Raw genomic sequence first — 21,285 nt, forward strand, 5'->3', positions numbered from 1 at the left:
AGACCAATTATGTTGTAAGCTTTGTAAGTGTGTCAAGTTTCACTTCAGGGTAAAACCTGTCCAGTAGTTCACGACAAAGTGTTAAAAGCAGAATTGCAACACTTGTCCATAATGCTTTGTATTTCTATCTGACTACTAAAATGTGTCTTCTCCTCTGGTTTATTTAATTGAGAAATTTCATTAGACCATTCAGACTAGCAGGGTGGATAGAACTTGCTAATGTCTGTCCATTCCTCTGTATTTCCCTTCACCCCAGTGTCGAAGATAACAAGGGAAGAATAAATGGGCATTTAACCGCTGGAGAAGAATTGCATTGACTTTCAGTGAAGTGCAAAAGAGGGGATATGTAAGGATAAATGTCTGTAGACTTCTTTTTTTAAAAACCCAATGTTTCTCCATTCCCTCAGATGCACATGTTAGAACTGGAAGCGTATGCAACTAATTTAAAGTGTGCCACAACTGAACACAGAGCAGAGAGACTAGCTCTTGCTCACACCGAAACAAAGCAACGGAGGCCTCCTAAAAGTCCTACACCATGCATAGTTTAACTAAGAATGTCCTATTTGGAAAAGTACGTATATGACCTCTGTCACAGCTCCAGGTAACTGCACCTGTGCTTCCCCCGAGTGGTCCATCAAGGGCTCCTAGCTCTCAGCAGTCACCTCTCTTGGGCAAAAGGCCTATGTGTCTTCCACCTAAAAGGCAAATTTTCCAGGTCATGCAGTTTCCTGCTGACTCTGATATTCCCAGCAAGCCAGACTACCTAAACAGGCCAGTATCTGTGCTTTGATTTCGCTCCCAAGGCATACACATAGTTTAATTGCCAGTAGACTTCACAGGTTACTCTTTATAAGCAAGTACATTTGTTCTTAAGGTGTAAGGAGATGTTACAACTTAGGTGAATTTACCTAGTTCTTCCCCCCCCTCCCCCCCCGTTCTTAGTTCCTGGAGGAGCTGTAGTCACCTTCCCCCATAGAATTATATCAGTGTAATGCAGGGAGATCTCCCAAAGATATTGCAGGAAATTACCATATCTCTCACAGCTTCTGTCACCATATTATCTGGTGCCTCCCAAGAATTTAAAAATAGAAATAACATCAACGCTCTCCTTTTCCAGCCTGTATGAGTGGTAGCTTGATTCATTTATAGCATGTGCATGAGAGAGAACAACCTATTTAGGGATAGCGAAGTTGAAGAAATTAGTTTTGTGTGTAGTTATGATGGTGGGGAGAGCTTCTGTGCGCCCCCCTCTCCCCCCCTCCCACCGCTCCCCATCCCCTGCATGGTCTATTGCTTTTTAGAGTGAGTTCCATGATGCTAGATCCAGCTCCTGTGGAAATTATCTGGTACTCAGGAGCCTTGCTATATTCGTCAGCGGGTTCACTGTTCTAGTGGAATGTAGCATTCATAGTTGCGGGAGGAGAGACAGTCCCTTGAGTAGCTAGAGCTAATCTATGGAGCGCTTTAAATATAGGGACAGAATTGAATTTGGACTTTGTATTCAGTGGGAGCCAGTGCAGAGTGTGAGTGTTGGGGTGATGTGTTCACAGCAGTCTGAGTTGCTAAGCAGACAGATGACAGAGATTTTTACAAGTTAAGAGTTTTTTCCCTGGCATGAGGCTTTATTTGTGTATAGGAGTTCACTGTTAATTTCTGTTGCACCTGTTGTTTTGGCAGCTGGGCTCTATGTTAAGGGCTGCTAGTACAGAGTGGCCAGGAAAGGTCTGGGCATGGTGAACTGCTGAGGTTGAAAGGACTAGAGAGGCTCATGTGAATGTCATGGAGATGACTGAAGTTCTGGTGGAGATGATGGTTAACAGTCATTTAGTTAACAGAACAACCAGTTAGTTGATCATTTGGAAGTGTCAGTCTTAAACTTAGCTTTGAGCTTTTTTAGGATAGGAAGAAGTTGTGAAAAATAAATTTTGAAGCTGATGAATATACTGCTTAGGTTAAATTCTTTTCTCATTCTTTATTGGAGAGTTACATATTTTTCCAAAATGTTTCCAAAATAACTAGTTGAGAAAACTAGTTACCCTTTTAGTAGATGGTGACAGTGAATAGATTTTTGTCTTTTTTTTTCTTTTTTTTAAGATATTCTGCTTACTGTTATGAGAGCAGCTTTTAAACTTGGAAAACATTGCTTTGTTTAATAATATACATGAGTTTAAGTCTTAATTAGACTGTTGTAGTATTTACAGTGGAAGCTTAAGTATACAGTCATCTGTACAGTAGACATATCCCATTAATGAGGGTTATTTCTATATCAAATATTTATTTTTAAGTGTTTCAGTTCTGAGTGACAAAAATTATAGCAGAATAGTCTCATAGACTTGCTCATATACCACATTTACTCAGTAAATCCAGCTAATCTTTAACTTTGGTTTAGTGCATAGGTTGCTAGTCTTCAGTAGTTTTAACAGAAGTGAATCTATAAGGTCTTTATAGAGGGAGCTCCTTTTCATTGTGTATACTAGCTTTTTGGACTGGGTTCACTGTACTAATCATTAGTCCTTTCATATTTGGACTTCCAAGGAATGTTGTTACGCTAAAGGAAAGTAGACAGGCAATCCTGTGAAGTTAATATGAAGTTAATTAGTGAAATACTAACAATATTTAACTTTTTTTTGCTTTTCCTCTCTGCACTTAACCCATCCACCCCACCCAAAAGATTTTAACAGCCAATGAGAGAATTAAGTAATAACATTACTTTGGCTCCTCTTATTTCAGATGTACAGGTACCAAGTACCTATTCTTGTCAGTACAACTTTTGTGGTGGGAGAAACAGAGAGTTACCCTGCTTGCCTGCCTCTTGAAAATAGCTTCTTGAGAATGGCTGGATATTATGCATTCCTTCTGAATACTCACTCTCAGACAATATTTTCCTGGTTATGAAAATGGCTCAAGAACATAATAAGCTGTCGACACTATGGGGTGTTAAATGATTACCGGAAGACGCTTCCTGTCTGAAGTAATTGTATCCTAGGCAACATAACTCTGGAAACCAAAGGCTGAGATGTGTTAACTCAGTATACAGTTATTACAGTGTGTTCCCTTCCTATACTGAAATGCCTAATTGTCTCAGATATATTTAACTAGGCTAAACTAATTTTTCCACTGGAAGCAAAGTTGAAAATGTTGGAGCAGCATAAACAGCTGGATCAAATGAGAAGCTGAGACAGCTGTTCTTCATAGGCACATGGCTGGTGAGTTAAAGGGAAGCAACAAATTAGAATATAGTGATTTGCTTGAGGTGTGGTTTCTGAATGCTACCAGAGAGTTGAGTCATTAATTCTCCAGCATCATATGCTCTGGCTGACTCCATTCTATACCAGTATAATTTGCACGAAGCTCACATGTGAGTACTCAAATTGAAGATGCATAAAGCTGTTGAGCTCTGCAGCTACCGAAATAGCCATTGCATGCCTAATTTTAACCATTGGTCAGAAAATCCCATTCAGCGAGATTGAATGAGATAGGAGAGCCAATGATTCTTTCCCTGGAAGAGCTTCAGAGAAGGCAAGCCTGGTGGCCTAAGGCATACTAATGGTCTTGCATAAAGGAGAGTGAAGAACAGAGGGTCCTAAGGAGCTGGGAGGTGCAGAAGGCCTCATGTGCACCTAGGAAGATGGTTGTTTCAGTAGTAGAGGAAGCCCTACAAAGAGGTTTGGAGAGGGTAGAAATGTTACAGTGGGGTTAGGGAACAAAGTAAATCAGTATCTCTGTCCCCTGGTGAGTAAGTTTTGAAAGTTTTTTTCAAGCCCCACTTGTAATGTGTATTTGCTCGAGTCCTCTTGTTCGGTAGAAATCATGGAACAAATTTTGCTCTAATACGTCCACACTCCTGTAGCACTTTTTAGGACTCTCCCCTGTTTAGCTTATTAATGCAGTGGCAGAAGTCTGTTTTGATATTCAGGAGACCATTCTTCAATTTCCTTTCCTGGTCTCTTGTTTTCTGGGTTGGCAAGCTATGGGAATGTTGCAGTCTATTGCTTTTATAGCTGAAGAGTGATGCAGCTAGATGATAAAGGAATGGTGATGATGGAATCCAAAGGAAGTGGCACTCAGTCTCCTTGCCCCAAAAGAGCACTGACCGTGGTGTTTGTTCATTTTTATTTATAGGCTTCTCTATAGCACTTATCACTGTAATATCAGAGTTTGAAAAAGATAGATTAGTGTATTTTCATGATGTTCCCTGAAGTAGGGAACTGTAATCTCCATTTTACAGGTGGGGAGATGAGCCCTAGAGAGGGGTGGTGACTTGCCCCATGTCACACAGGAAGAGCTAGGATTAGAACCCAGATCTCTTCAGTTCCATTCCAGTGCTATGTCCCAAAACTATTTTTTTCTCTTGTTTCAGAGTAGCAGCCGTGTTAGTCTGTATTCGCAAAAAGAAAAGGAGGACTTGTGGCACCTTAGAGACTAACCAATTTATTTGAGCATGAGCTTTCGTGAGCTACAGGTGCCACAAGTACTCCTTTTCTTTTTTCTCTTGTGTGAATCCTGCAATGTGAGTTAATGAAAGCATCTTAGATCCTTTTAAAGTTAGTCTGATTCTTCCATTCTTGGCTGTTTAGAACCAATCTATGCTGCAGAAACAGTGTTTTCTTGCCAGTGTGGAGAGAAAACATGGTGCTAGTGCTGCATTAGTGAATGGTGTTTTAGCTTGTATCATAAACACACTGTTCGAGATCTAGAATAAAAGGGTTATCTAATCCTGTATCTTTTGACCATGCTGTAAGAGAAAACATAAGATACCCCTAACCATGGCTATGTGCTTAGTATGGTTCCTTTTTGTAATATAGGTAAGCCCTTGGAACATTCTTATTTAGTCTCATGAAAGGGCTAAAGAAGCAGTTTGATTGGACAGTGAATTTTGACGCATGGCTGTTCGCAACTGGGTTAATACATCTGCCACAGGGATCAAAACTCATGTGCTCTGTGATATTTCTCTTCTTTCCATGTGACCCAATGCCCAGTTTCATTCTTGACTTCTTGAAATTAGAGACCTGGAGTTAAACTATGCAGAATTTACGATTGCTGCATTTTATATATATGGTCAATATATTTTTCCAAGCTAACAGAAGATCTGAGAGAACCTTAACTATAGCTGATATAACCAGCACCCATTGTGTCATCTTATTTGGCAAATAATCTGTAATAGCAGTGATACTATTATATTGCTGTGGTATATTAGTCATTTAGGGACATCCTGAGCTGGTGTAAATTGTCACAGCTCCTTTGACTTCAGTTGAACTACATTTTTCACAAGTAGAGCATCTGGTTCATTGTGACTACTAATGTACTAGGCCCCTCATTCCTTCTGTGCCAAAGAATTAAGATCATCTGAAGATACATGTTTAGCCTAAATAGTGAAGTATTTTAATTATTTTAATTTGTGCAGTAAGAGTGTGGCATGGTAAAAAAATTTTTTTTTTACTTTTTGCTTTTTTCATGTAGCTTTAGGTATAAATGTTGCTTCTAGACTTCAAAACAGTGACAGTCCTGAGGTATGGGGCTAACTTTCTAGTACTATCTGCTCATAAAATTTGTTTGTCTCAGAAAAGTGTGTTTTTATTTGGCATATATTGGAAATCACATGAAATGAAATCATAGCTTTCCCTGTGCTTAAAAAAAAAAAAAAAAAAAGAAAAAAGCCTTATCAGCTCTGATGCACCAACAAATAGCTTTTAGTTAATTGGAAATAAACTTTGTAACCATAGAAGATTTTGACTTAACAATGTGAATTCTTAAGAACACGGAAAGACAAAAGTCCATTGTCTTAAAATGGTAACAGTTGACAAGTATGCCATTTCAGTGCATAGTGAATATAGATTCTTGTTTCATTTGTTCCTAGCAATAGAGGCTGCTCATTGGAAAGAATTGGTATTTAACAAGTTGAACTAAGGCATTTACAGCTTTTTTTTTATTCATTAGGATAAAATGTGTTAATGAGTTACTTTGGTATTGCCTCCTGTTTTAGTAGTTCTAATAAGGGACTTGAATTCTGTAAGGAGGTGACCTATTACTTCTACATCAATGGGACAAATTTTGGATTTTTTTTTTTTTTTTTTTTGGTATGGAGGATATAAATTAGATTTTTCTTATGGGAGAAATCCGTGTGTAACTGATTTAAAAAACAAAACAAAACACAGAGGTGCCTTGTACAGACTTTTTTCTTTCTCTTAAGAGCAGTTGTAAGTGCTGCTTTATAATAGACTAACCTAGAAATTGTTGCCTATAACTTGTCACTGCTCATATTTCTGACTGTACTAATGATGCTCATTGTTTTCGTGTCAGACTTCTACATGCATGCACCTTCTGAATTTTCTTCATGGACAATCTGCCTAACTCTAGGCTTAGATTAATTTATTGTTTTGCAGAACACTTCCTGTTCATTAATATCTGTCTGGCTTGTGACTTTTATTTTTTTGTTTCCTCTTTCTCATGGGGTCATGAAAGATTTGGGTCTGTGTTGTTTGTTACCTGAGCTGTTTATGTGGTGTGTGCTAAATTTTACTTTAGATTATTTCATCCCCGCTGAAACTTGCCAACTTGAATGTTTTTGACTTTTATTTACTTAACACATAAACATTGTTGTGATTGTCGTAATGTTTTATAGTATACCTAATTTCTGTTATGATTTAGAAGTTGCTGTGTTCTTCAGAATGAAGTAAAATAATTGCTATTTAATTATAACATCACAGTAGTGACCCTGAAGTTAAGATAAAGAGGAGGCGTTCTTTTGACACCCCTCCTCAGCTGCTAACTTCCAAACTTCCTTTGTTAGTCCAAAGGTGAATTTGTTTATGCTATAGTCAATTAGGCAGTCACTAGAAGCCCAGTTCTGTAATTTCTAGAGTGGTTGCTGAAGTTGAAACATGTTTGACTAACTCTGATGCAAAGTGTTAGTAGCAATTGTATCCCAATTAAAGAGAACAGTGTACGTAAAAAAAAAATCAGTTTAGCCAAAGACAAGTGTAGCAGAGTATTTTAGTGGAGTTGGTGATTGTATAGACACTATCCTTCTCCCCATTTGAGCATTCCTGAGCATTGTTTTTTTTATAACAATCACTTGGGTCCACGGGTCTCTTTTGAAGTTATTTCTAACTCCTTATGCCCAGATACTCAGCGGTGGTGTTCACATGGATTGTGGTCTCTCTGTAGGAGAAGCAACTCTGGCAATGAGACTTTGCTTGTTTAGTGCAGAAGGGATCCACGTCTCAACAGCATTCTGTTCCCTGAACTTACCTTCTCTCACATGTCTGCATAGTGTACACATGTGGCCTGAAAGTGCCCTTTTGGCAAGCTGTGGAAATCTAAAAGCCTGTGCCAACTAACAGTGAAATGTGCCACCTCCATTGATATCCTTAAGTAAAAAAATTGATTTTAGTATAACAGGCTGTACATAGTAGCTGGTACAGTGTTAACCAGGAATACCAGATAGTTTACATATCCCTTATTATACCCTTTCCCCTTAAATGTCAGAAGAGTTGAAGTGCTATATTTCTCTTGTACAATGAGTGCATCACAAAGCTGGCTGCAGAGAATTAAAGACTTATCCGATAGCTCCCAAGTAATGATAGCACTAGATATAAAATTGACTTATGAGTCAAAATCATTGTTCTAGTAGTTAAAGAAGTTTTAAAGAGATGTGTTAGCATAAAATTAACACTTTGTTCATTACTTGTACATTTCAGAAAGAAGAAGCTAATAAGATGTAATTGGAAACACCTGATTAGGGTACTGCCTTTGCTTTTCAAGCAGCTTTACCTTGTAAGCGTAGTATTCAAAGACAGGTTTCAGAGGAACAGCCGCGTTAGTCTGTATTCGCAAAAAGAAAAGGAGTACTTGTGGCACCTTAGAGACTAACCAATTTATTTGAGCATGAGCTTTCGTGAGCTACAGCTCACTTCATCAGATGTTTACCGTGGAAACTGCAGCAGACTTTATATACACACAGAGAATATGAAACAATACCTCCTCCCACCCCACTGTCCTGCTGGTAATAGCTTATCTAAAGTGATCAACAGGTGGGCTTGGAGAGTGGTCAGTTTAGATGAGCTATTAGCAGCAGGAGAGTGAGTTTGTGTGTGTATGGGGGTGGGGGGGATGTGAGAAAACCTGGATCTATGCAGGAAATAGCCCGACTTGACTATGTAAAGAGTTGTCACTTTGGATGGGCTAGCACCAGCAGGAGAGTGAATTTGTGTGGGGGGGTGGAGGGTGAGAAAACCTGGATTTGTGCTGGAAATGGCCCACCTGTTGATCACTTTAGATAAGCTATTACCAGCAGGACAGTGGGGTGGGAGGAGGTATTGTTTCATATTCTCTGTGTGTATATAAAGTCTGCTGCAGTTTCCACGGTATGCATCCGATGAAGTGAGCTGTAGCTCACGAAAGCTCATGCTCAAATAAATTGGTTAGTCTCTAAGGTGCCACAAGTACTCCTTTTCTTTATTCAAAGACAGAAATGTTTAAATAACCTCAATGGTGTCACTGAGCAAGAAAAATGAGGAAATTAAAAGTTGAAGCTGCCATTCTGTCCTTGATTCACCTGGGTATGGCTAGGTCATAGAGATCAGTATGAGATATGTATGTGATACAATACTACAGAGTGAACTCTGGGTTCATTCTTGACTTTTTGCTTTTGTTTGGGCCACCCTTTCACTATTTTGTAAATGTTCTCATTTGTTGTTGAAGCTGCATCAGTTTGTGGGGAGTCTGTTTATTTTTAGGAAACTATATTGAACGGGATGTATCAGAATATAAAAGCTCCTTTTGACTGAGAGACTTGTAATTATTATTCATATTTAACCTACATTCAAAGGGGGAAGTTCCCTGAAGCATAAACAACTTGCATGGCATCTGTTCCTCATTCTGAAGTTATAACCTTTACAAAATGCTGAATATGCCTATAAATATCTAAAATTTTCTCCATGTTTACTTTGTTCATTGAAAATGTATTTTCTTCAATATTCATGTTACAGATAAAGATTTGTTTCCTCTGAGTCTTCTCCTGTAATTTTTAGTGACCTTATATCTTCACCTGTATTAGTCTCTCAGTTCTGCTGCATGTTACAACATACATTAAAAGAATCATAAGGCCATGTCTTGGTGCACAGGGAATTCAGCATTTAAAGTTGAGATTGAACTTTTGTTAAATTTCTCCCCTTTTCAGTTAATTGTGGCTTTCTTAGCTTCTTTGTGAATTCCACACTTGACTTTGGTCTAGAAATTAATTTTTTTGCAAGATTCTGTAAAATCTGTGTAGTTACCTGGCTTCTGCATGTGAGAAATTCCCCATATATTATCAGAAATTTTGCAAACAACTCAGTGATGACTGTACCAGTTTTCTTCAAACATGACTTGCTTTGTAGATCTGAATGAGATTATTTGGGGAAGGGAGTACAGGGATAAGGTAGGTATTTGCAAGTCCCTTATCACCTTATCTGAGTACCTGATCTAAGGAACAAGGTAATTGGATATTGTAAAATCTCAGAGAGATGGTTGTGTCTCCATGGAGGCCACATGTAGGTGCAACAGCAGTATGTAAAAATTTATGCTCTAGAGGAATAAGTGGAAGGTGAGTAGGCCAGAACTTGAGTTTTATTCCCACCTTTGCCAGTAAGAGCTATTCATATTCTGTACATACGTAGCGCGTGCACACACTTCCTGTATCTTTTGCTTCTTTTGAGCCTGGAGGGAAGTGAAGTATACAGGTTATACATTAAAAGATTGCAAGTGATTTAAGGAGAGTGAATGTTTGACCGTAGCATTTTCTGCAGGGAAGCTGACTTCAAAAAGAAAATGCAAAATAGCAATGTGGACCATTTAGACTCTGCTGGAAGAGGATGACTTGGTCTGCTTGGTAGTTGTTACTTTCTTTGGAAATACAGAGAGAGCTGTCTCAGCCTTTCATCCTCAATTTAGATACATTGAGCTCTATGAAGTTCAGGCAAGACCTTAACTGAAATTCTGTCAGCTGTGTATAGGTGTCAGGGCCAATGATGCATTCTCTAAGAGTAGGGGGTTGTTCTGCTGTCTGTGTACATTTCCTCTTTCTGCTGTTGTGCAGTGTCCTGTTGGCTGGCTGGCTGCTGGGCTTTGCCACAGAGGCTGGTGCACTTCATTGCTTCTGAACATGTAAAATTTATGTAGTGCTTCAGTATGAAAGATGCAATATAAATGCAAAAGAATACTACAGTATACACAATTAGTACATGCTAAATCAGAATGGCTGCATTTTGGGGACATATCAGCGTGCTTTTTGAGTAGGAGAGACTGGCAAGAGGCCATCACAAAAGCATTTTCTGTCTTACTCCCCATTCCATTCAAAATCCAGTTCAGTGTTCTAGTCCAGATGATTAAAGCCTTTACTCAGGACCTTGTCTGTTAACTCAAACATTTTGCATCTACAACCTACCAAAACTCTCCTGCATTAGTAAGGAACACTAACATGGTTGGTGTCCCGAATTCCAGGAGTCAGAGACAGAACATTCATAGTAGAGAGCTCCAATCTTGATCAACACAAGCCCAATCACTTCTAGAGCACAAGGTGAGACAGAATTTCTTTCAGGTCTTCCTATCCAGGGGAGGGCTAAAGAACCATTTTATAGACCTCATCTGTGCTAGAGAAATCATCAAAAAGTCCCTCTGGTATTTAATGCCATTTCAGCTGAATGAGATTTATCGTTTGTAGGAGCCCAAGTGTAGGCAGCTCCCCTGACTACTTGCTACAGATTCCGCAGCAGTGTTGAAAATGGGGTTGGCAGCTAGTTTTCTTTTCTAGAATGGATCTCACTACGCTGCTAACATCAGTTCATCTGAACTAAAGTTACACCAATGTGATATCTTGTATTAATTTATCTAGTGTAGAAAGGGCCATGAAGAAAGTGAGGAAAAAGGGAAGGAAAGCATGAAGGTGGGAATGTCCTAAGTAAAGAATAACTAACCAAGTATTAGATATCTTTATGGAACATTTTATTTCAATTTGTGTTCTATACCTAGTTACTATGATTAGGCACTTCAGAAATCTATCTTGGTATTTATAGGAAACTGATTTGTTTCAGGGGGGTCAGGAGTGGTTTGTTAGGAATGGCAGCTGGAGGTGCCTTCCAAAACAGAAAGAGATGGCTCCTGCCTGCCCCAATGGTACCGAGTTACTTAATTAGCACAATTAAGGCAGAATTAGCGTACATTTTATTATGGGGATGGATTTAGCTATTGCCAACTAAAGTGGTAAAACAGGAGTTAAATTTTAAGTGCTGAGTTTTTTTAAAAAAAATCTAAATATCTAAAGTGATTAAAAATTAAGGGATACATATCCTGCCGAGCAATGGTAAAGGGTGTCTGGATGCTTAGGAGACATTAAATTAGATAGTTCACGATTATGGAATTTGCAAGCTTCATTGGTAATCCTTTCTCCTTCAAAAATGCAAAGAATATACCATGCAAAAAACCCCTCTTGAATGCAATGTCAAAGCAGTGAAGTCAAGTAATCATATCATGAAAAAAGAAAAGGAGTACTTGTGGCACCTTAGAGACTAACCAATTTATTTGAGCATGAGCTTTTGTGAGCTACAGCTCACTTCATCGGATGCATACCGTGGAAACTGCAGCAGACTTTATATACACACAGAGAATATGAAACAATACCTCCTCCCACCCCACTGTCCTGCTGGTAATAGCTTATCTAAAGTGATCATCAAGTTGGGCCATTTCCAGCACAAATCCAGGTTTTCTCACCCTCCACCCCCCCACACAAATTCACTCTCCTGCTGGTGATAGCCCATCCAAAGTGACAACTCTCTTCATAATATGCATGATAATCAAGTTGGGCCACTTCCTGCACAAATCCAGGTTCTCTCACCCCCTCACCCTCCTCCCAAAAACCACACACACAAACTCACTATCCTGCTGGTAATAGCTCATCCAAAGTGACCACTCTCCCTACAATGTGCATGATAATCAAGGTGGGCCATTTCCAGCTCAAATCCAGGTTTTCTCACCCCCCTACCCCCATACACACACAAACTCACTCTCCTGCTGGTAATAGCTCATCCAAAGTGACCACTCTCAAAGTTTAAATCCAAGTTAAACCAGAACATCTGGGGGGGGGGGGGTGGTAGGAAAAAACAAGGGGAAATATGCTACCTTGCATAATGAAAGACAGTTAAATATGAAAGGTCAACCTTAAATTTGTCTGTCTGGGTTTGTACATTTAACATTGTCCCACATTATAGTATCATAGTGACAAATTTCAATTAGGCTTTCTTATAGAAGTATATAGTTTCCACATTTTTCAGGCTGGCTCATCAGGGTGTATGAGTTGAAGCTTGAATGCTGCTGATGCTTGAACTAGTGATGCAGTGGGGATCCAGCTACAGCTCAAGTTAACACAACTTATTAGCTGTTAATCTACTCACTCTGTGGGCTTGTCTACACTTACTGGGGGGGGTTTCGACAAACGGCGATGGATGCATCGGCGGTTAAATTGACCGCCGATCGTTCTCCCCCGTCGACTCCTGTAATCCACCTGAACAAGAAGCACAAGGGGAGTCTATAGGAGAGCATCTCCTGTCGACATTGTGTAGTGTGGACCCTGCGGTAAGTAGATCTAAGTATCTCGACTTCTGCTACATTATTTAGATCGATCTCCCCCTGTAGTCTAGACAAGGCCTGTGTTGCTAAATCACTGTGAAGTGTTTCCGCAATGTGACCACTCTCACTTGAGTTAGCCTAGCTCAAACGTAGTATTTGGAAGGTATGTCTACATAGCGACTGGGTGGGTGTTTCCCAGCACATATAGGCAGTCGTGCCATCGGTGCCTGAGCTAGTATGCCAAAAATAACAGTGTGGCCTCAGTGGCATGGGCTCCACTAGGATTGTACTTGGATGGCTAGCCCAAGATGCTGCTCATACTGCCTCAGCCAGACTGCTATTTTTTAGAGCACTAGCTCAGGCAGAGCTCTCATGTGTCTGTCTAACCACTCTGAGACGCCCCCTCCTAGTTGCTGTATAGACAAATCCAGAATGTAATAACTTGAGCTATCTTGCAGTACAGACAAGACCTCAGACTTTTTTAGGTCTACTCAAAACTTAGTGATTTAGAGCATTCACTATCTCAGTCTTTAGGCGGTATTCAAGTTTAAACATTCATAACTTTAGACGATTGAACTCACTTTCCTCAAACATGAATACGAGACGTGGAAACATGCTGTGTGTACTATAACTTACTGTAAGGTGGTGGTTTCCCGATATGACTGGTGCTCTACACATGTTTAATAGAAACTAGAATTTCTTACTCTAGTCGGTGCTTGTGGTGCCACCTATAGTTAAGCTTGCCTCAGCACTTCCCATTATATTATCCTGTTTTCAGTTGCTTATAACTTGGCCAAATTTAAACTGTTAAAGTTGAAATCTTCAAGTCCTGGTGTCTCCTTAAGGCTGAACTCTTTTTATGGAAGGCATCAGCAGATGTTTCCAAGAACAAGATTAGGGAAAAATGCATTTTTGCATCTTTTTACAACCATGTCTTTGAGAAACTTTATCACCACAATGGCTTGCAGGGACTTGAAATTGGGGGTGGCCTTTGTTTCAGAGAGATACCTTTTTACCTTCTTATGAAGGGACAGCTACCTCCTCATCACCCCTTTATGCTCGATGTGGGTCTGTAGGCCCTTGTATCGATTTCCCCTTCACATGTTCCCAGGAATAATTTACCAAAGCTTCAAGTATCAGGGGGTAGCCGTGTTACCCTGTATCCACAAAAACAACAAGGAGTCCAGTGGCATCTTAAAAACTAACAGATTTATTTGGGCATAAGCTTTCGTGGATAAAAAACAACTTCTTCAGATACATGGAGTGAAAATTACAGATGCAGGCATTATTATACTGACACAGGAAGAGAAGGGAGTTACCTCACAAGTGAAGAACCAGTGTTGACAGGGCCAATTCGATCAGGGTGGATGTAGTCCACTCCCAATAATAGATGAGGAGGTGTCAATTCCAGGAGAGGCAAAGCTGCTTTTGTAATGAGCCAGCCACTCCCAGTCCCTATTCAGGCCCAAATTAATGGTGTTAAATTTGCAAATGAATTTTAGTTCTGCTGCTTCTCTTTGAAGTCTGTTTCTCAAGTTTATTTTGTTCAAGTATAACTACTTTCAAATCTGTTACAGAATGTCCAGGAAGATTGAAGTGTTCTCCTACTGGCTTTTGTATGTTACCATTCCTGATATCCGATTTGTGTCCATTTATTCTACGTAGGGACTGTCCGGTTTGGCCAGTGTACATGGCAGAGGGGCACTGCTGGCACATGATGGCATATATCACATTAGTAGACGTGCAAGTGAATGAGCTTCTGATGGCGTGGCTGATGTGGTTGGGTCCTCTGATGGTGTTGCTAGAGTAGATATGGGGACAGAGTAGGCAATGGGGTTTGCTACAGTGATTGGTTCCTGGGTTAGTGTTTCTGTGGTGTGGTGTGTAGTTGCTGGTGAGTATTTGCTTCAGGTTGGGGGCTGTCTGTAAGCAAGGATTGGCCTGCCTCCCAAGGTTTGTGAGAATGAGGGATCATTTTCCAGGATAAGGTGTAGATCATTGATGATGTGCTGGAGAGGTTTTAGCTGAGGTGATGGCCAGTGGTGTTCAGTTTTCCTTGTTGGGCCTGTCATATAGTAGGTGATTTCTGGGTACCCATCTCGCTCTGTCAGTCTGTTTCCTCATTTCACCAGGTGGGTATTGTAGTTTTAAGAATGCTTGATAAAGATCTTGTAGGTGTTTGTCTCTGTCTGAGGGATTGGAGCAAATTCGGTTGCATCTTAGGGCTTGGCTGTAGACAGTGGATCGTGTGATGTGTCCTGGATGGAAGCTGGAGGCATGTAGGTAAGTTCTGGTTCTCCACTTTAGAGGTAACTCCCTTCTCTTCATTTGTCAGTATAATAATGCCTGCATCTGTAATTTTCACTCCATGCATCTGAAGAAGTGGTTTTTTACCCACAAAAGATTATGCCCAAATAAATCTGTTAGTCTTTAAGGTGCCACTGGACTCCTTGTTACCAAGGCTTATGTCCAATAACAAACCCCTTTCCTGGGGGCTGGTTTATTAAAACAAACCCATTGTAAAGCCTCTTCCTACTCACCCCCAGTCTCCAGCTGGGCTCAGCTCCTCTTACTTGAGGTCTCTCAGGTTCCAAGCCTCTCTACTTAGTACAGTTATCAGCCCTTCCCAAGCTCTATGGAATCAATCTGTTTCCTTGAGGTTGGGAGGTTGCAAAGACCCACTTCTTGGGCCTGTGTCTGCTAGACTGTCTGGTCACTCCTCCAGCAGTTTCCCCAGCTCCTTTCTTCTTGAGTCTTTTCAGCAGCTCTCCTCTTACTTCACCCTCAGTGCATCCATTTCCCTTAAAGGTCAAGGTTCCTTCCCTGCCCAGTTGGGTGGCAGGTAGTCAGTCATGGGTGCACTGGAACCCTTGCTCCCTCTTAAAGGGCTCAGTCACCCGTGACACTTCCCTTTGAAAAAAACAGTCACGTTTGGGTAATTTATAAGACTTTGAAAAATCCCAATTCACATGTGCTCAGTAGAAACTTGTTATAGATTAGCAGCTAAATCCCCCAAAGTTGTCTGCACTGGGCATGCTCTATCCCCCCACAACTCCTTCATGGACTGGTTTGGACTCAGTGTGCACCTTCCCCACAGTGACTGAATATGCTCCAACTGAGAGCTGAGCAGGACTTTCCATGCAGTTGCTGCTGCTGGCTTTCGGAGGCCTCTGTAGCACTGGAACTGAGCAGGGTTTGAAAGGTGTGCAGACATGGGGCCATACATTGAATAATGAGGATAAAACCAGATTTGAATAACTTATTGTTCAGTGAACATGTACCGAGTTTCTAATGTGCTGGCGGATGGTCCCCCTGGCTCTGCCCCAAGCCCCGCCCCTACTCTACTTCTTCCCCAAGGCCCCACTCCTGCCCTGCCTCTTCCCGCCCCCACTCTGCCCCCGCCCTGCCTCTTTCCACCCTGTTCAGCCCCCTCTCCTGAGCATGCCCAGCTCTTGCTCCTCTACCCTCCCCCCCAGTGCCTCCTGCAGGTCATGGAACAGCTGATTGTGGCAGGTGGGAGGTGTGGGGCAGAGGGGGAGATGCTGATAAGGGGGCTGCCGGTGGGTGCTAAGCACCCACCATTTTTTTTCTGTGGGTGCTCCAGCCCTGGAGTCAGTACCTATGGTGAACACCATTTCTGCTGTGGGCTGAATGAAAGACTGTATTATAATGCATACCTACTGAAAGACTGTATTATAATGCATACCTGTATTATAATGCAAAGGGGCCAAATTAAGGCAGCTTTCACAGAGCTCTTCTTCAGTAGACTGTTTTTAAAGCGTGAGCACAAGGGTAAAGTTAAATTTGAGCTTTCATCATTAACTATATTATTTCCTGACGTGTGCTTCATTTCTTAACCTTACCACTGTATTAATGTTATCAGTTTCAGTTTGGAATTTCTATTGCAGTTCACTCCACTTTTTAATTTAGCAGACAACAGTTTGAACTGCTTATTTGAAACCCTTTACCATTGGCATCCTCACTATTCAATACACTGTTCCCAAATTTTACTCTCACTTTATAAGGAAAGTTAAATGGTTCTGTTAAGTTGTATACAATTTTATACAGAGTATCCAAGGGGTTGATTAAGGGTCTAATTAACAAAATCTAATTATCCTCCTCCCTATACAAGGTGAGGTGTTACTGTGCTGTGGATGACACTGATGAAAAGCAATATAAAGAAAAACTAAAATACAGGGTTAGGTCAATTTTCTTCAACACTAAATCTACTGGCTTACTCGGATAAACATATACAAACATGGGTTACAGTATTGCTTTTACTCTCTGCAAAGATTCAGCTCAGCAGATTCTTCAGCGGAATTATAAACCTTTGAAAATTGCTGTATAATGGAAATGTTGACAGACTATTAGCTACCGTGGTACAAATGCACTGCTCTAACATACATCAGGTTGTCTCAGGTTGCTGAATATATTAAACAATATGTCCATTACATATGCAGTAAGGAGGCTTGTGTATAGTCTTTGTTGCATGTCTTGCCATTCATTAATTATTAAAGTATTTCTCAGACATATGACCTCTGACATGCTGGATGGGTATCATTCAGTGAGCTAAGATGTTTAGGTTGTAGCGATCCTGCTGTATAATTGCCATTCTGGAAAAGGCCCAGGAAGCATTTAATCACCATTCCAATTACAGTGTCGTTGAAGCAGATCAGAGTTTTTTTTACTGCCAATTCATTGCAACTTCTAAGTTGTAAAAGAACTTGTGTGCTTCATTTCTTAACCTTACCACTGTATTAATGTTACCAGTTTCAGTTTGGAATTTCTGTTGCAGTTCACTCCACTTTTTAATTTAGCATACAACAGTTTGAACTACTCATTTGGAACCCTTCACATGGCATGCAGGAATGTATCAGGACTTATGTACACGGCACAGCAAAGCACACTAGTGGGATGATTTGTAGAGAGCACTAACGTGCTGCACTCCAACTGCCCTGCGTAGATCCTCCTGGCACGCTCTAAAAGATATCTACTATACATTAAACAGTCTGAACTGTTTGAACTTTGAAGTGCACCAGCAAGGTCTGCATGGGACAGTTGGAATACAGCTTGTTAGTGTGCTCTACAAATCACACCCCTCTAGTGTGCTTTGCTGCCTGCATAGACAAGCCCTTAGTCCCAATAAAAATGCAGATTCTGGGATTTTCCAATTGTTCTGAAATCGTATCTAGTGTTCAAATGTATATCAAGTTAACTACAATACACACACGCACCCTGTCTTCAAATAGAAGATTTGAACCAGTATTTAGGAAAATCTGACTCTACTCAGGCATTGAAGGAGTGCATTGAGCATAGAAAAATTCTTATGCTTTTTAAGAATGGAGAGGTGCACCTGTCCTGTCCTGCCAGGGGTGTAAGTGCTTACAAAGTAGTATGGGGTGGGCAGACTATGGCCCGTGGGCTGCGTCCAGCCCATCAGACCTTTTAATCTGGCCCTCAAGCTCCATTGCTCCAATCCACCCACCTGGCACTCCCGCTGGGGAGTGGGGTTGGGGGCTTTCTCTGCTCCAGCGCTTCTGTCGGGGAGCAGGGTTGGGGGCTCCTGTGTATTCAGGACCTGCGTGACAGGCGTGAGGGCACTCATGTTACTCCAGCTGCACAACCTGAACGTGCCTCACGCACCATCAGAGCCTGGAATGTGCAAGCCCACGTGCCTGCTGTTTGTTGGCTTACGTGACTCTGATGTTTTAGTAGTGTTAATTTTCCATTGTTGAGGATAAAACAAAGAGTAGTTGGCCAGGGAGTGCTCAGTGGTGGTTTTCATGTGGGAGGAGATTTCTGAGAGCAGGACACTGGTGAATCTCAATGAGTTCCAATGACTGGAAGCTGACGCCCGACAAATCCAGACTAGAGAGAGAGGGCATGGAAAGGGGGTAAGTTTGATTTAATTATTGTAATACATTGTTATGATATATTTATAACAGTAAATAAGGTTTTATGTTTATTTCCACTAAAATGAATCTTCATTAAATAAAGTTTATTTGAATATCTCTGAATTGTTAATTTCGTGAGCATTCATGGCCTGCCATACAATTTCCCCACCCAGATGTAGCCCTCAGACTAAAAAGTTGCCCACCCCTGCAGTAGTAGCACTAGGTCAGCTGTTACTGGAGAAAGGTTAAGAAATTTTCTAGCACAGAGAAGGTTTGCGGAGCTGAGTTTCTTACATTGCTTATTAGCAGTGGGGAGGAGTAATCTGGTATTAGTTTTTCTGAATGTTTTTAGCTTCCTTTCACCACCCCTTTATTTTTTAAACAGATTTTCAGTCCACCGTGAAACATGATTTCATGGCATGTAATGGAAACCATTAGTTTCTCTGAGCTACAACTGACACTGCTTTTCAGCAAATAGATTTCATTGGAAAAACAGAAGGTGTTTGGATATTAAATAGATTTCTGTATATCCCTCCTCAGTTTCTTTCTAATGCTCAGAATTGACCATTTACATATTCTTGAAGTTCTAGATTGTCTTCAGTCTTTTAGATTTAAGTTACTATACTTACGCACAATACATCTAGCTGAGGATTTGCAGTTAGGATTTTAGTCATGCTCGCTGGTGTAAAGAAGTGGGATTACATATTGTGTCTGTAATTTATTGCAAAAACACTGGCAGGTACTGAGTGGGGTTTTGTGCCTTGAGTTGTACCGCACTTTATGATAATGCTTAACCACACTGCTAGTAATAAATAGAATACTTAGTGGAATAGTGAATAGAATCCAGTAAACTGCTTTGAAATGTTGTTGTTGGAGTGGATGAGCTCAGATCTTAATACAGTTTCAGTAAGGGTAAGTAGAAAAGTGCAATCAGTAGTAACAGAATTTAAAGAACTCTTCATACTGCTGTATGTCGTTCAGATTGCCAGTAAGTTATAATACCAATCATAGGTGCTGACGCCGTGGGTGCTCTGGGGCTGGAGTACCCATGGGGCAGCTCTCCACCCCACACCAGCTCACCTCTTCCTCTGCTCCACCTCCTCCCCTAAGTGCCCCTGCTGGGTCCTGCTTCTCCCCCTTCCTCCCAGCAGTTGCTCTGCGAGCCTGGGCGGGAGGGGGGAGGAGGGGGAATGCGGCGCGCTTGGGGGAGGAGGTGGGGCCGGGGCAGGGATTTGGGAAGGGATCCAATAAGGGCAGGGAGGGGCGGAGTTGGGGCAGGGGTGCAAGCACCCACTGGTGCCGTCAAAAGTTGGCACCTGTGATACCAATATATATTTGAGATTTCAAGTATGTTAATTTTCACAATTATAGTTCCCCTCTGCACAGCCTTCATTTTCCATTATGGTCCTTCGCCATAAAAAACCCCCCAACAAAACAACAAAACTCTAGTTTAGGCTGGAGGTTGGTTTATGAGGCTTTAGCCTATAAAAGCCTTTTTGCCTTTTTTTTAAAAATCTGATGGGGGGGGGGAGTATAAATGTTGGTTAGTGAGTTAAGATTTTAAAATGCAGTGTGTGTGTGTGACGTCATGTGTTCACATATGTGCTTCTAAATCCTTAAAATGGCTTCTTCATCTACTGGGGAAATTTGCAGGCATTAGCAGGGAAAGTGAAAGAGGGGGTTGCCAGCCCTCCAGGAGTGTGTAAATATCACTGTAATTGTAGTTTTGCTTGAGGGCAGACTTGTAAATTTCTTCCTCTATCAAAGTCCCTATGTTGCTGCTGGTACTTTCTCCTCTATCTGTTTAAAGGAATATTGTGTTCTCTACTACCTGAACTTTCCTTTAGCCAGTGAGGCCCATAGAAATGTTACATCTGATCATTCTCTGTCCTTGGGGATTTTCCAGCTGCCTTGAAGTATCCTCTGCCTCTAATTTTCTATGTCATGCCACTTGACCTGGGTAGCTTGTTTCACTTTATAGTTCCTGAATCCACAGGGTAACTTTACATCAGTTAAATGGTTTCTTTTCTGACACTGTACCTTCCAATTGGTTTTAACTTCACAAAAAGAAAAGGACGACTTGTGGCACCTTAGAGACTAACCAGTTTATTTGAGCATAAGCTTTATTTGAGCTGTAGCTCATGAAAGCTTATGCTCAAATAAATTTGTTAGTCTCTAACGTGCCACAAGTACTCCTTTTCTTTTTGCGAATACAGACTAACACGGCTGCTACTCTGAAACCTTTTAACTTCATAGTCTCTTTAAGCCAATACCATTAGTTTGATTTGATTTATTCATATTTGTGGATATCTGAATACTAACTTAATTTACAACCTACCCTTGTAAATAATTTATCTATAGAAATCCATTGTTTAACAGACACAAGTATGCAATTCTCCATTAACTATCACTAAGTGCGAGATTGACTCTTGTGATGCAAATGTGAGGTTAGAAACCTACCAGCAATTAAACGCACAGTCCCAGATTCCCCTACAGGATCAGTCCTCTAATGTACATGACCTATTGTGCCATATTTATAAAGCTTGACTTCAAAAGTCAGGCTATGTCTACGCTACCTCAGTAAGTCGACCTATGCTACGCAACTCCAGCTATGTTATTCACGTACCTGGAGTCGACATACCTTAGGTCAAGTTACCGCAGGGTCTACACCTCTGCGGGTTGACGGGAGAAAATCTCCAGTTGACTTATCTTACTCTTATCATTGAGGGTAGAGTATAGGAGTCAACTGGAGAGCGATCTACAGTCAATTTGGCAGGTCTTTCCTAGA

At 40.9% G+C, this 21,285-nt stretch overlaps 1 protein-coding gene across 4 annotated transcripts in view; it reads left to right on the forward strand.

The window, feature by feature from the left end:
- The window catches only part of ZFAND3 (zinc finger AN1-type containing 3), a 248,856-nt gene that overhangs the window by 35,104 nt on the left and 192,467 nt on the right, over nt 1-21,285 (forward strand). The window contains exon 1 of one of the 4 annotated variants that reach the window (XM_048843490.2): nt 18,409-18,497. The exons of the other annotated variants lie outside the window; for them this stretch is intronic. Within the exon in view, the coding sequence (XP_048699447.1) occupies nt 18,430-18,497 (68 nt within the window). The 5' untranslated portion in view covers nt 18,409-18,429. Of the gene's footprint in view, nt 1-18,408; nt 18,498-21,285 lie in introns of those variants that run through there. 4 annotated transcript variants of the gene reach the window in all.

Source organism: Caretta caretta, chromosome 3 (genome assembly GCF_965140235.1).
Source record: "Caretta caretta isolate rCarCar2 chromosome 3, rCarCar1.hap1, whole genome shotgun sequence".
In the NCBI taxonomy this organism is placed as follows: Eukaryota; Metazoa; Chordata; order Testudines; family Cheloniidae; genus Caretta; species Caretta caretta.